Here is a 14808-nt window from a genome sequence, read left to right as displayed (position 1 = left end):
ATGTCTTCGCTGCATCCCAACTACGCGAACTGCCAAAGCGTCACGACCAGGCACACCATCCGCTCCTCTGTCACAACACGCTTCAAAGCTACACGTGTGCGAGTGAGCCCCTGCAACCATGTCAAACACAGGTGATCTCCACACAACGCTGGATCTGGTTTTACAGGCCTACAGGCACTACTCAGAGGAGCTATTAATGCAGAAATGTGGTATAAAACATGTAAGAGCAGGTTGACTGACGTGTTTAACGTGACTACAGAAGGTTTAAGCTTTTATTAAAACTGAGCAGATGCAGTAAATACCATGTACTCAGGCACAATTAGAAAGGGGGCACTTTAGCTATCTCTGAAATATGTCAAGCCCCCACTTTGGCACACTATTCTATAAATTGATGTTAAGTGACTTTATCATGATCAAGACTCCTGCGTTATCATTTAGCCTATTTATACAACTGCATGGTAACTAATGCAGTTCCAGTGCAGCTGTTTAGAAATATACAGATATGCGTATGGTTAGCATCATGCAGCAACTGGTTAGGGTTGCAACTTCTCTCATAAACGCTATTGTCTCATTTACCACACAGCTTCTTTCTTCAGTCTTTTTCATATGTACATATATATGCAACACTACTAATGCCTTAGAGGAGGTAAGGTACAAAGGTCTGAACCCTTTTTCTAATTTAACACACTCAGGTCTCTCACCTCTCTGTGACAGGCTTTTCACATCAACTTCGAGTAGAACTCCATTTTCAACAGCCATGAACACTTTTGCCTTTGGACATAGTTGTTCAATACCTTGTGCAAACTAGTTTGTTTCAAGCACAGCCCCCTGCCTTAAACACATAAATGTAGAATTATTTGTTTCAGTGTCTTATTTTTTATTTTTTCCATCGTTATCATTATTGTTTGTGCTTTCAAGGTATCATTCTGTCGAAACAGACAGAAACTGTGACTTTATTTTACTCCAGCTTTCAGTGAGCGACTGTACAAAATGTACTTAACTCTGTTTCTGGTTTGCAAAAGCCATTAATCTTTCAGTAAGACAACTTCACGCTTAAATGAGTTCTCATTTACTGCTCTGATGGTAAAGAAATGCTCCAGAAAATAAAAATTTCTATAGCTCTGCAAACTGTAACATGCTAAATTTACTAAAGTCCGGGAGAATAATACAACATTCAGAAGAGAAACCAAATACAGCTGGTTCCTATATTTGCAGTTGAATTGGGTGGCCTTGGCTTACACTGCAGCCCTCGTCTCCCTCCCTTTCCAGCCTCTCCATATCTTTCCCCATTCTCTTTCTCTACTGTTTCAGCCCCTCTCCCACCCTCTCCCAGCCCCTCCATGGGTTCTTTGAAAGTGTTTTCCTGGTAAGGCACAGAGAGCGGAGAGTGAGTGTAGGCCTCTCCTTTCTGAGAACTGGCCCCGCTAACATGGTTTATAGCTGCCCAGAGACAGTATCAGACGTGTATGTGAATCAGGGAGAGAGGCTGCAAAACGGGAGGGAGGACGGGAGAGAAGGGGAGGGGAAAGAGGGAGAGAGGAGGGTGGGAGTGAGAGAGAGGGAGTACGAAGGGAGGAGTTTGCAAAAATGCCAAGCCATGGTTCACTTCAGCAGGCAGTTAAAGTGAGGCCAGGGAGAGGAGAGAGCGAAAGGAGGGAAGTCAAAAAAAAAAACCTCTCTCTGGGTTTGTAGAATTATTTCTGCTGCAAGTTGAGAAAAGTTTAGTGTCTGTATCTGGAGACCAAAACTGATTTTTAGTTATAATTTGTCTCGTAGTTGTGCTGAAGCAATATGAACCACATAGTGTGATATGATTTAAATCAGCAGTTTCACAAAATCCATTCTAGCAAACTGGTTTTCAGTGTGGAAACTTCTTTTTACATTTCATTGCTCTATAGACAACAATAAAGTACATACAAAATGAAGTGTAGATGTATGAGCATACATTGGTAAAATAACAGTCACTCCTATTTCTTTACTAAATATTCACACTAAATATGACGTCATCTGCTAATCCAGAATCCTCCTATTACTATGCAATTTTAGAGAGAAGAAAAGCTGAGCCATTTGCATCCTCAGCCCGACAAGAAATCCACATTTTGCATTTTGCTTGCTACTGCTGAAAAACACTGCTATATTTTCATGCACTCAAGTGGACGGGTTGTTGTTGACATACTGCAGTAACCTGATTTCTTAAATGCAAATGAGAAACCTGGTTTCCTTAAACTGGGTGGGTAGGGGATTAAGAAAAACCCGGTTAGCAACAATATTTCTACAAAAGAAATCCTTTTTTTTTGGGCACACTACACTTAACTGGGTTTCTAATGAGAGTTTTACATGACAAACACTTCAGACTGAGCATTGCTGCAGCAGCAGCAGTGCAGAGTGAAGAAAGGATTATTAATTGTAGCTGTACCAAAAACAATTAGATCCAAAAGTCAGAAAATAAAATTAGTCTAAAAACACAATATTTCCACATATAAGGAAATAAAAACCTGTGCTTTGTCGCTGCAGAGCGTACTGGGTCAGCCTGAATAAAACATAAATATCACCAATAAATTTCAAATGTTCCAGTCTTGGTTTAAAAGTGCTGTTGGGGGCTGGGCAGAAACCTGATCACCAGCCAGCTGCATGTAAGCGTGGGTTTTGCATTAACCGGGTTGCAAAATAAAAGGTGTTTCAAAGTGCAACAGCTCAGCCCTTTACTCACACTTTCCTTTTGAAACTGAAAGAAAGGTGTGAGCTCCAATACGGCAGTTTAGATAAAAAAAAATGAAGGCTAAATTTTTTGTTTTGTTGTCTGACACATTCAGCTGCACATTAGAGGATGGACGTTGGGATTGAACCTGTAACTTGGTCAACTTTTCTGACCAAGAGGTCACAGTGCTGCCCCTCGATGCCAAATGTTACTGTCCCTGTGAATAGTAAATGGGCCACACTAACCTGGCCCCTCTGTTCCTTCAGGGAAATGAAGATGATATTTGTAAAATTACCCCCCCCCCACCCTCTCTCTCTCTCTCTCTCTCTCTCTCTCTCTCACACTTTCACTTGGTTCTTCTGCCCCTTTCTCTCCAAATCACAGACACAAACGCCTGCTGCCCAACTGGTTTGTCTCACTGTCTGTCAAAGCGTGAGGATACTGTTCTCCTCCTCACCTGCTTCTGCTGGACACAGTTAAGGCCTGTGCTCCCTCCCCCAACCAATACATCCCCTTCACAGTTTTTACTGTATTGGTGGCAAGGAGAAATCTCATTTGATAAGAAGTCTGGATGCATTGGTGCTGCAGCCATGATAGCCTCTGCTGCTTTTTAGGACTTTTCAGAGAAAAATACTGAGAAATGAATTCCAGCTAATGAATCTGAATGAGACCCAGTGTACTTTGTTGTACACGATGAATAGCCAATTGGCTCAACCAGAGGTAATTCAGAGTTCACAGCCTACGTGCTCAGAGTGGTACTTAGCCCATCTGTCATAAAAATGCACGGGGGAATCGAAGAGAACATGGCTTTTGACAGAACAGGAATGTGCGGTTTCATATGTTGAATGACACAAAAACTCTGTTATTTATCTATTCTGGCCCTGTGTATCTCTCGCTCTGGCATCCCATACAAGGAAGAAATAAATTAAACAGCTGAAGCCAAAGGCAAAAGAGAGCAAATGAAGAAAATCATGGAAATCTTAGGAGAGTAAAGGAACTTTGGTAACAAATCAAAGTTTCTCCTTGAAGTTGAGCTTGCTAAGGTCAATCAATCCATGCCAAGAGTATGTTTGACTTGGACGCTGTTGTAGCTGAAAGCAGGCTCTTACTGTTATGAATAAATATCAGACATGCCTTTTTTCCCCAAAGTCATGGGAGTAAAGAGGAGTGTAAAAGAACAGAACACTTATGTCTCAGTTAAAAAAAAAAAAGGTATTGTATTCCCTGAAATGTTGAATAACTCTCAATTTATATAAACACACCTATCAAAACATTAGTCTTTCTTGAAACATCAGTAAACAATTTTAACTTTTGAGTGCCAAAAAATGCTCATAATATCTCCATCTTGGCCACAGCACAGTTCAAACAGTCCTTGCAGCCCCTCCTGCCTCTGTGATCCTTCAGCCATAGTTGAGTAGAGGGTCAATAACACGTCACAACGAAGGAGCAGCAGGCATTTTTGTGCAGATAAGCCCAGATGCGGTTTGGATGCCAAAGACACATGTTAATGTGTGAATTTAAAGGGGACCACACAGACAGACAGATCGCTGGCAGGCCCGTGCAGGAGAGTCCAGTAAAGTAGATGGATTAGCCCTTTATTATTCAGCAGAGAGTTTGGTTAGCTGTGCTTCCAAAGAGGTAAGGCTTATGACGTGTTTTAAGTATAGATTAAAGGGTCAGCTCGAGGTCACTGCCAAATGTGAGAGCCCTATCAAAACTCCTAAGGTGGTTGACCAGAAACATGTCAGCGACACATGGACATCTATTAAAGGCACGTTTGATTGGATATTAAAAAATAAATAAATAAATAAAAAACTTCTGACCGATCATTTCTGTCTGTATGTTTTCCCCAGAATAAAGTTAAATGACTTTGTTAAAAATTCTTTAAATTGCATCTACATCTACTACTAACAATCTCTGAAAATGCAAAATTCAAAAAAATTTAACTGCTGATGACGTCTCTCACTTCACTAGAAGAAATACACCACATATACATTCTCAGAATATGTGGCGTATCTTGGAGGATTCAAGTTTAAGCAGTTGTGTAAGTTGAATACTGGACCAAGACTGGTTTCAAATTAGTTTTGATGTCACACAATCATCGTAAGTTTGCTTACGTTTGATCATACGTACACATGCTAAATCTTTGTTTTCACATTTTCTATATAAAAATTTCACACCTGCTCAAAACAATAGACAGATCCAGAAAGATCCATATTCAGAAAAGTGCAAATGGCTGCTTCAATTAACAGGACTGTTATCAATTTGATACTTTCTGCATACCTGAGAATTACAAATAAATAAAACTGAATATATGCAACTGAGTAGAAAAATGGAGTAAGAAAAATAAAAAAAAAAGGAGAGTGAAGTGAGTTCCTTTGAAAAATGCACAATAAGTGTTCTTGAAGAGTTCAATAACTGATTGTGATGCTGTGTAAAGTGACAGCTTTATTATAAAATTCCCTGACTACATCATATTGGAAAAACAAAATGCTCTTTTTCTCATTTAAATACACAGAAATCTGTGAAATTGTGTCTGTTTCTCACAGATAACTATATTTATAACAATGCAACATTATATTGTAAAGTCACAGAAAAAATTGCAGTGATATTGCGCAACAAGCGTTTAGCTTTAACCACCACAGCTTATTACGAAAATGACGGGCGCACTGTGCAGCTACACAGCTAAGAAAAACCATGTGACATGATGTGATCTATATGAAAACGTCCTTACCTTGAGACGATTCTGGTCTCGGAGCAGCAGGGAGTGGTCGCTGGGACCTGGGTTGACTTGATGGGAGCGCCATCTTGACGGGGCCCACGTACTCAACATAAGTCCCTGGGAAGTCGCCTCTCTGCTTGGTGCGTTCATTGTACCCGAGGAGCCAGCCCAGGAGCTCAGGCTGCTCCTCGCAGCCCTCCTGGTAGTTCTCCAAGGACAGCAGAGAAGCCTTGCTGACTGTCAGGAGGTCTCCAGGCTGCAGATCCAAGTCCTCTTCCTGGTCCTTGTTAAATGCGTAGAGGGCACTGTACTGAAAACCTTCTGCCGCCATTTTGTTAGGGAGACAAAAATCAAAATGGCCACCAACTAGAGGATTAGACGATGCAGGCCGAGCGCCACTGCAACAACAGGGTTTGGCTTTGTAGAAATCCTCCTCAGAAACCAAAAAGGTTCTTGAGTCACTCAGTTCAGGTGTTGGATGTTAGTTCGGCGGCTGGGGGGTGGGGCTGGGGGCCGGGGGGGATGAGGGGAGGAGGAGGAGTCACCCGAAGCTTAGAAGCATTTTCAAAAGTCGATAAGGTAGCGCTTTGCTGCTGTTATGTCCGCGGCTGCAGCGGTTTCAGACCTGACCAGTGTTGGTGGACTGGTGCACTTTCCTCAGCTTGATTCCCCGGTTGAGCCAGATGATGGAGCAGAGGGACAGCGTTGGCAACATGCTCTTTCAAGCAGCGAGAACCTGCTGGCTGGATGCTATTGGAACAGCCCGGTAAAAGACGCTGCCAGTCGAGGGCCCTGTGTCGTCGGCTCTCCACGGTCAAATGAAGTGGTCTGATTGGAGGATGAGTGGCAGAGTGGGATGGTCTTTAATCCTCTTCGGTTCTCTCCGGCTCCCACATGTTCTGGACAGGGACCGACCTGCACAACATTAAAAAAAAAAACCCAAAAAATGAAAAAGGGGAAAAACATTTGAAATCGATCTGAAAAATAACAACAACGAAAACAAAAACCATGAAAAATAAGAATGAATTGTGATTACAGATCGATTCTATTCGATAAATACCCATTGGTGAAGCAGCCCATATCTATGTGAAACGAAGCTTAAAGCAGTGCATGAAAATGGCGAACTGCGGCAGCTCCATGCATTTGTGCAGTCTTCGGTTAGGACAGAGAGATCGGATGATGCTGCTGCGTCATAACCAACAGCAGACTGGGTCCCTGGACAGGAGCCTCCATTCCCTCCACTCTACATTCACACACTCATAGCCTCAACTGACGCATCACAGTTTCCACAGGAACAAGAAGTTTCACTGTGAAATAAATGTCCCTTCAACTTACACAACAACACGTCCGACTAACAGTATTCGAAGAAATTCGTGCAAAATGGCAAAGAAAAGGTTTTTCGCAGAGCGAGCATGCAAAGAAAACTAAGACCTGCACCATGGTTATAGGGCAACAAGAATTTTCTGAAACATGCAGAAACTTTGGCAACAGCTCCTTCTCCTTAGGAGAGAAAAAAGGCAGCTCTGTGTTGCCTCAGAAATATTTCCAGCTTCATTCTGTCAAAATAGCTAAATCATACTGTACCACGTCTATTTTGGATGAGAATACCAAATGGACAGTCAACTGAGCAACCAAAGACTGGCACAATATCATAAAACACCACTTAAAAGCCATAAAACAACACTTCTTCTAGTCAATTATATCATGGTATCTATATTCAGCAAAAGGTCAATCCATGGACCCAAAATGAATATTCTGATAGAGATGATTGCAAGGCCCAATAAAATGCCAAGCACAAGTGCGCAATTATTACTGTACAACGGCAACATAACAGTTTCGAAAGGATGGATTTTATCAGTATAAAGGGTTCTAGTAAACCAAAATGCATCGAATCCATCAGACGCTCAGTCGAAAAAATCATAATTTCTGGGGTTTGAAAACACCAGATTATAATGTGCACAGTAAAATATGGAAAATTCATTTATCTTGTTTGCTGATCTGAGATTTGAGCGGTGCAAAAAAATAAAAAGGCTGCAAGGGTAAAATTCAAAATGGCAAATATACTGAGGAAAGAGACAGGGAGCGAGGAAGAGAGAGATTAGGGTTTCCAGATTAAGTACGACATCTGTGGTCTATGGACCAACCAAGGACAATGGTCCTGTTAACCTCTCTGGACGGGATGAAAGGATGTCAGTGAAGAGATGAAGCAGGTAGAGGACAGGAAGGTGGATGGAAGTTTTGGTCTTCTATGCTAGGAGCTAATTGGGGCAATATCCCAAAATGTCCAAATCCAAATGACAAAAGGCCTGGTTTACGAGGCCCGATGTTGTGCAATCATTTCAAAAACGTACCTGAATGGACAATGTTTTGAGGGATGCATTGCAGACGCTTAGACAAAATTAAAAGCATTAAAAAATAAATCTAAACCTCCGGTTTGTATCTTTGAATGCCAAAGTGCATGCTTTCGAACCTTATTCTAGATTATCCCTTCTCCCCCCCCCCCCACCGCATACGGAAAACGTACATTCACTGCAAACCTTCGTGTGTAAGAATATCATTTAAAAAAAAAAAAAAAAAACAGGTTTAAGAGTTATCGTGATAACAGGATGCAGCAGAGTGCAACACTCACCCCACTTTTGGTTCAGAGAGAAGCCCGACAGGCTCAGCCAGACTCTCAGTCCAACATCCTTCGAGTCGAGAAGCAAGAGGTGCCAGGCTAGACACGTGGCACTGGCATACCCAACCACAGCCCGCAATCCTCACACCACCATAACCCCCCACCCCCCACCCTAAAACCCCCCCCCCCCTCCCTCCTCTCTCCACCTGCTCTTTACCCCCCCCCAACACACAGAGTCCTGCCTCCAACTGACACCCCCCCCCCCCCCCCCCATCCTCAGCCAGCGAAAAAGTCCAGTCGTTTTTCCAGTTGCCATGTTTTATTTGTTTATAGTCAGAGCGCTGCTGCAGAAAAGAAGCAAAAACAAGGTGAAGACGGAGTAGAGGAAAAAGCAGTGCGCAGGGAGCGCTCTCATTCAGTAATCCTTTTATATTATTTAGTTCCAAAGCCGAAAAAGTCGCACGAGGTGACAGAACAGTATTCTCTGTCAGCGTCCTGGTCTGATAGTGTTGTAGTAGCTCACAGTTCAGGGCAGCAGCAGCAGCTGACAAGCTCAGCCTCACTGGATCCATCCCCTTTTTAAGACTTTTTAGTCAGTCTGAGCAGAGAGCGGCAGAAGGCAGTGAAAAACACAGTGAGACTGAGAGACGGAGCACTTTGCTATCAGCAGAGTCCAAGCGGCTGAGGGAGACCACAAGAAAATAATTAATGAATAGGCAGCAAGTAACTCACTGTTGCTAGAGAGAGGGAAAGCTAATCCTGCGCTCTGATTGGCTGCTGCTCTGGCCATGTGCTCCACAGTCACCGGAGAAGCCGGGCAAATCAAGGAAATGTTCTAATATTAGAAAATGTATCTAGGCAGTGATCAAACATCTGACCCAAACAACTCCACCTTTTCCCCACACACTTGACTTTTTTTCATCTGTGTCACCCTGACGATGGCTCATCACCTTCGATGAAATGATGGTTTAAATCAAAGGAAACTGCTACAGGATAATGATGAAAAGCATAACATGGAAAACCCAAAGGCTGAGTGTGATTGGAGAGAATTCCATGAGTCACGCTGGAGCTGGGCAATGGGATGAAAGTAGATATTTGTTTTTCTGAGGTTGGCAGGATGAGAGATGTGGTGACTATATGCACACAAAAAAACAACAAATTCTAGCTTTTATAGAACAGGAAGACAGACTATGATAAAAATGCACTCAAAAGTGCTGGAATTCTACTAAAGTAATAAAATATCTGGTAGATAAATAACTATTCCTTATATTTACATTAATTAAAAACACATAAGGTGGGACAATACTTCTACAGTCACTGTCATTTATAATTCTTCTGATTTCATATTTGCTATTTCACAGACACAGACATTTTATTTAACTGTGGGGAAAGCGAGACCTCGATTGAACTTAAAATAGCCAGCTAGATTTTACTCTGCTGTCTGCAGACATCAAATGACTCTTGATGTGTTTAGTCAGCCAGTGTAGCTCTGACCTGTTCATTATACACCAGAATACATAATGGAAAATGGCAAATAAGCTATTCAGAGCATCACTAACACAGTCGAGCGATAACAAGCTCCTGACACAGCTCGAAAGCCCAATAAATGTCACTCATCTTCATATTTCTATGAATTTGTTTTATTGCTGTTACAGCACTTACTACATTTAAATAGATATGACTGGAACAGAACGATTTTTTTTTTACTGTAGGTTCTCTATTACTCCTACAAAAAACGTGAGGTAGTACTTAATTTAATCTACTTTACAACTGAAAGAGTTACCTGAGTAAGCAAATCATCGTTTAGCAGAATATTAATTGGCAACTACTTTGAAAGTCAATTCATTATTTATATGTTTTTCAAGCAAAAATGTCAAAAATCTGATGGTTCCAACTTCTCAAATGTGAGAGATGGTGGAAAAATAAAATACAATTTCATATAGTCTGATATTTAAAACCAACACGAAATCAAGAAAATAATTAGTATATTAACTTTTGTTTTTTTAAACGCACCACTCTATATTATATACAACAAACAACAAAGTGTCTTAGTAAAGTTTTGGGTCACCATGTGCCACAAAAACAGCTTCAGTTCTCTTTAGCCCTGATCTGACAGAGTCTCTGGACTCTACTGGAGGGATGAACATCATTCTGCCAAAAGATGTTCCCATCATTTGGTGTTTTCATGATGGTGATGGAGAGTGTTGTCCAACACATCAGTCCAAAATCTCCCATTGGTGTTTAACTGGATTGAGATCTGGTGACTGTGAAGGTCATAGCATATGATTCACATCATTTTCATACTCATCAAACCATGCAATGACCCCGCGTGTCCTATCAACAGGGGGGGGGCTGTCATCCTGGAAGAGACCAATCCCATCAGGATGGAAATCTTTTATCACAGGATAAAGGTGCTCACTCAGAACAACTCTGTATTGATTTGCAGTGACCCTTCCAATTTCTGACCCTGTTTACTGACGTCTGTCCCATGGATCTAAATGAATATCACTTTAGTCACTGTTCCTATTCAAACACTGTCCAGTTGAACAGTCTTTGTGACTGAGGCTCCTGCTCCTGCCCCAACAATGAACCCTCTTTCAAAGTCACTTAGATCTTTTCCTCTTCCCATCTTGATAAAAACTCAGAATCAGCTGGTCCTGCTCAGCATTTTTATACATGCCACAGAGCAGGATTGGATGTTAGCTGATTAACTGTACCACGCAGTGCTCCTGAGTGGAAGCATCGATATTCATCATGTTTCTCCACTCAACTTTGTCACTTTAACAAAAGTACATCATGTTACAATAAGTTTTCTAAAAATCAATTGAGAACCAGTTTTTGGCTGAGCCAAATTAAATTCTGTACCTTGCAGATTAAAGTGCTTTATTATATTCATGTGAAAGCCATATAAAAAATAACAGTACAGTCATAAGGCAGAAAAACTAAACAGAATAGTACTGGGAAAATCTTTGATGGTAAACTAATTGTCTGACGATATATACATTTCTCTAATGCATAAACTCATAACGTAAACAAACAATCTTGATACAGATCACTTCGATCTTTTTTTAGATTTAGATATTTTTATCAGTGCTCTCTGGTGGACAAACTACAGAAAGGAGACACTTGTTTCTACATGGCCTCAAACCTGATTTGGCACTAATGTCAATATGTCTGCGATAACCTAATATTGGCCAATCAGCTCATTGGTCTTGTACGGTATATATCATATATCAAAGTACCTACAACAACCATAACTAAATATACAGGTGCAATTAATTTCCCCTTTCAATCTCTCACCCAGCTATCAGCTACCAATGCAGATAAACAAGTTTCTCTGTCGGCCTGAGGGAGTGTTGAACATCTTTGACTTTGCACCACACCACATCATCAATCGTGATTTTTTTTTGGGTGTGTGTGTGTTTCATCTACAGTCACATCTATGTAGGTCAGTGTGAAATTTTGTGAACCCATAATTTCTACCATATCTTTGAAAGTGTGAAGGGAAACATGCCTTGGCAAATCCAATCCAAATATGAGCAGCAGCTCACCCCACTGTTGCAGGTGGTGATTTTTCATTTGGAGCTGAAGGGTAGATGACTTTAAGAATGTAGTCTTAGCTTGTGGACGTTTTATAAAAGGTAAAGACAACAAAATGCGGGGCTGCGCATAGCTGCATGTCTCAGACGAACACATGACCTTAACAGAGACAAACAAACGCACTTTCCGAAATTCAAACATTTACATGGACCCAGTTATTTCTTTAAAGTTTGCGTACGTGTTGGCACTTTACGGCCCTGCTGGTGAGGAGCTGACTACAGAGCCACCACGCATGCAGCCTGGCCTCGGGCCATCTGTCCACATGGAACTGAAAAATCTACTGCGCCACAGGCAGGGAGGACAGGTCAACAGCACAGGAGCTCGTGAAGACTTATTTTTACAGCCTAAAACGGAGGCTTTGGCGCTTTATAATTTAAGTTATATACCTGAATTCTATCTGTCCTTAATGAAGCTGAAAAGCTTACTCGGCTAAACAGAAACATCTGCTATGAAGATTATGCAGCACTGAGACGGCACTGTTCTGAAAAGTCCACTGTGCCACAAGGCTCTACAGTTAAAGAGGACTTACTGTATCTATCAGAAAATACAGGATACAGGAAATTCAACACCTCGGCTGGATTAAAATGCTACTTTAAATCCATGCGACCACATGGCTTAATTTAAACATTTTGACTGCAAGAAAGGAAAAAAAAAATCCAACAGTCCTCCAAAGTCTGCACGAGTCTGTGTAGTTAGCATGTAGTAAATAGTGAATAGCCTCAAATTCTTCATGTTTCTTGCACACAGCAATAACAACGATAAACAAATACTAATACCAGTTTTACTTGGTTGGTAATGCAATCATTAAATTTAAGTAGTTCCTACAGCACGTTCATTTATCTTGTCAGCTAACAGGTGCATTTGTCTGACTTCCAGTCTATCACTTTCTATCACATTCTGATACTATAAAAATGATTTATGATCTGAACATTATGCCTGAATCATAGGAATAAGCACAGGAAAAAAAGTCAATATGTCACAGCCATGTCCCCAACACCCCACGGGGGTGGCAGGTTCACGGTCCAGATGGGCTCATTTATCCCTGGAGGCTTTAAGAAAATTTCGCTCTGGTAAACTAAACCAGATAATCAGATGCTTGGCTTTTCTTGGGTACAAATCCCAGCTCAGAGTCTGTAGCATTTCCAGTGGAGTCATGCCTAAACTGGCCTTAAAGCTGTATTCTGTTGCTATTTTCATCAAATAACACCATTTCAGTTTAACTGGGTCCCCCAGCTGAAGGACATATAACAAAAATAACCACAGCTGTACTGCGTGTGGTGGAACCTGAAGTTAGCTTACATTTTTATTCCGCCCCTCTGAGAAGTGGCGCCTTGCATTTCACGATGCTCTGCTTTCTTTTGAGAGTTTTTAATGCAACAAGCACCTGCAAGTCTCCTGGAGCATTTTAAGACATTTAGAAGAAGAATGAAGGCCTTGACACAAGTCATGCTTCACACTGATAAAGCAGCATAATGGAGGATTGACATTTGGTTGCATAATGCTGGATTCAGTAATTAAAAGGGGTGTGGGGGTGGGGGCTGTTGATGGGTCTCCACACAGTTTAGTGGCTTGTCTTATGCAAGTGGCACAATTTCCATTAACTCCATGATGCATCCCAAACACTCAAACCAGGGACACAACACACACATCATGTCAGGCCTTCAGCAATGTTAGGCCTTCACACTGCATGGCCGCCTATAGTCTGCAGTCAATGTAAAGGCACTGTTATAGTGTAACACGTACTACTAGTGGTGTACACAGAGATACGGCCAAGTTTGGCTTGTGACTCTTGCAGTGCAACTTTTTCAATCTTAACATCTGAAACATTTGAATTTTAGAACTAGACTAAAAAATAAAAAAAAATAAAAACTGAAATCTGAGGTTTAAATTCTGCATTAATTGACAACTTGAGGAGCAACTAGCTCGTTTAAAAGTCCTCTTTTTCAGGGCATGTGAGGAATATACAAGAAACTCAAAGAGCAATTAAACAATTCAAGTCTAAAGCAACTTTTAAAAATGATTGTTTATGTTGCTGCAACTTAACGGGGCTCAACGTCTGATACACGTCAACTGTCGACAAGCGCGAGCGACGAGCAACACGCTGCAAGAATTAAAACTACACTTCAGCGCAAAAAAAAAAAAAACCCCCAAACAAAAACAAAATAAACGAGCAAAACAAACAGAGAAACAAACCCTGCGTTTAAACTTTAAAAGTGGGCAGCATGGCTGCGCGCTGAAAGCACACTTGCAGCGCTTCCACCATTTTCCAGTACAGTGGCTGCTGCCTTGCTGTACTGGAAATGTGCAATAACTTGGAAAAAACTCACCCGCGGATATTTCTTGACTCTTCTCACTTTTGGCTGCGGCGCTTCAACACTTCAAAGTAGCAGACAAGAGTCCGTGCGGTGCCTTATCTGCGGACGACAGCCTCCCGGTGCGCACTGAACTTCTAGCAGACCCTCTGTTCACTTCTTACTTCGCCCTCTTGCTCTCGCTCTTTCTTTCTTTGACCGTTCTTAACTCCCTGCTCCTCTACACAGCCATTTTCCAGCTCAGCACGGCTCAGGGAAGGAGGGTGCGTGGGAACTAATATGAGGAGCGCGGAAAGTGACGAAGCCGAGCGGAAAAGCCCGAACGATTGGGGGGCGAGGGAGGGGGGATGTCACCGAACGGCCTCGGCACAGGATGGAAATTTGAACCTCACCACGATCTTAAGCTGTAAGGCTGCTTTTTTCCCCCCGACTCTAAACCGTATTCCTTAAGCTCCCCTTTACTGTAGAGTGTCTTGTTCATGTGAAAAAGGAAAAGTGCTCAACCACATGCTAAATCCGGGTCTGAACCCATGTTAGGTTGCATTGGAACAAATTCTCATATTGAGTAAGTCCTTTTTAAAAAAATATACAATCCACATCTCAGTTCTCTCAAAGTTTAAATTCCTTCATCACCATCTCAACTAATCACCTATACATATTTTTTTTAATATTATGTTAATTTGCAGCTATCTTATTTTTAACAAGAGGAAACAGTGGAAAATTATGTATTTTTGAGTTTAATGTTGAGTTTTTCCAGTATATTATTTCTACAGAGAACAATCGGTATTACAATGTGTAGATCAGTGGAATGCCACACTAATACCACTGAAGAATGACTCTGATTGTTTATGGTGCCACA

General features: G+C 41.5%; 1 protein-coding gene across 1 annotated transcript in view; it reads right to left on the bottom strand.

Annotated features, from left to right (window-relative positions):
• Nucleotides 1–14181, bottom strand: part of pik3r2 (phosphoinositide-3-kinase, regulatory subunit 2 (beta)) — a 34395-nt gene extending 20214 nt beyond the window's left edge. Inside the window, exons 1-2 of the mRNA XM_041054396.1 lie at nt 13965–14181; nt 5433–6335 (exon numbers count right to left, since the gene is read on the bottom strand). Of these exons, the coding sequence (XP_040910330.1) occupies nt 5433–5751 (319 nt within the window). The 5' untranslated portion in view covers nt 5752–6335; nt 13965–14181. The remainder of the gene's footprint in view (nt 1–5432; nt 6336–13964) is intronic.
• Between the last annotated feature and the right edge of the window lie 627 nt (nt 14182–14808).

This window comes from Toxotes jaculatrix, chromosome 14, assembly GCF_017976425.1.
Source record: "Toxotes jaculatrix isolate fToxJac2 chromosome 14, fToxJac2.pri, whole genome shotgun sequence".
Classification (NCBI taxonomy): domain Eukaryota; kingdom Metazoa; phylum Chordata; class Actinopteri; family Toxotidae; genus Toxotes; species Toxotes jaculatrix.
The sequence above is the reverse complement of the archived record's forward strand: the minus strand, read 5'-3'. Positions and strand labels throughout refer to the sequence as shown.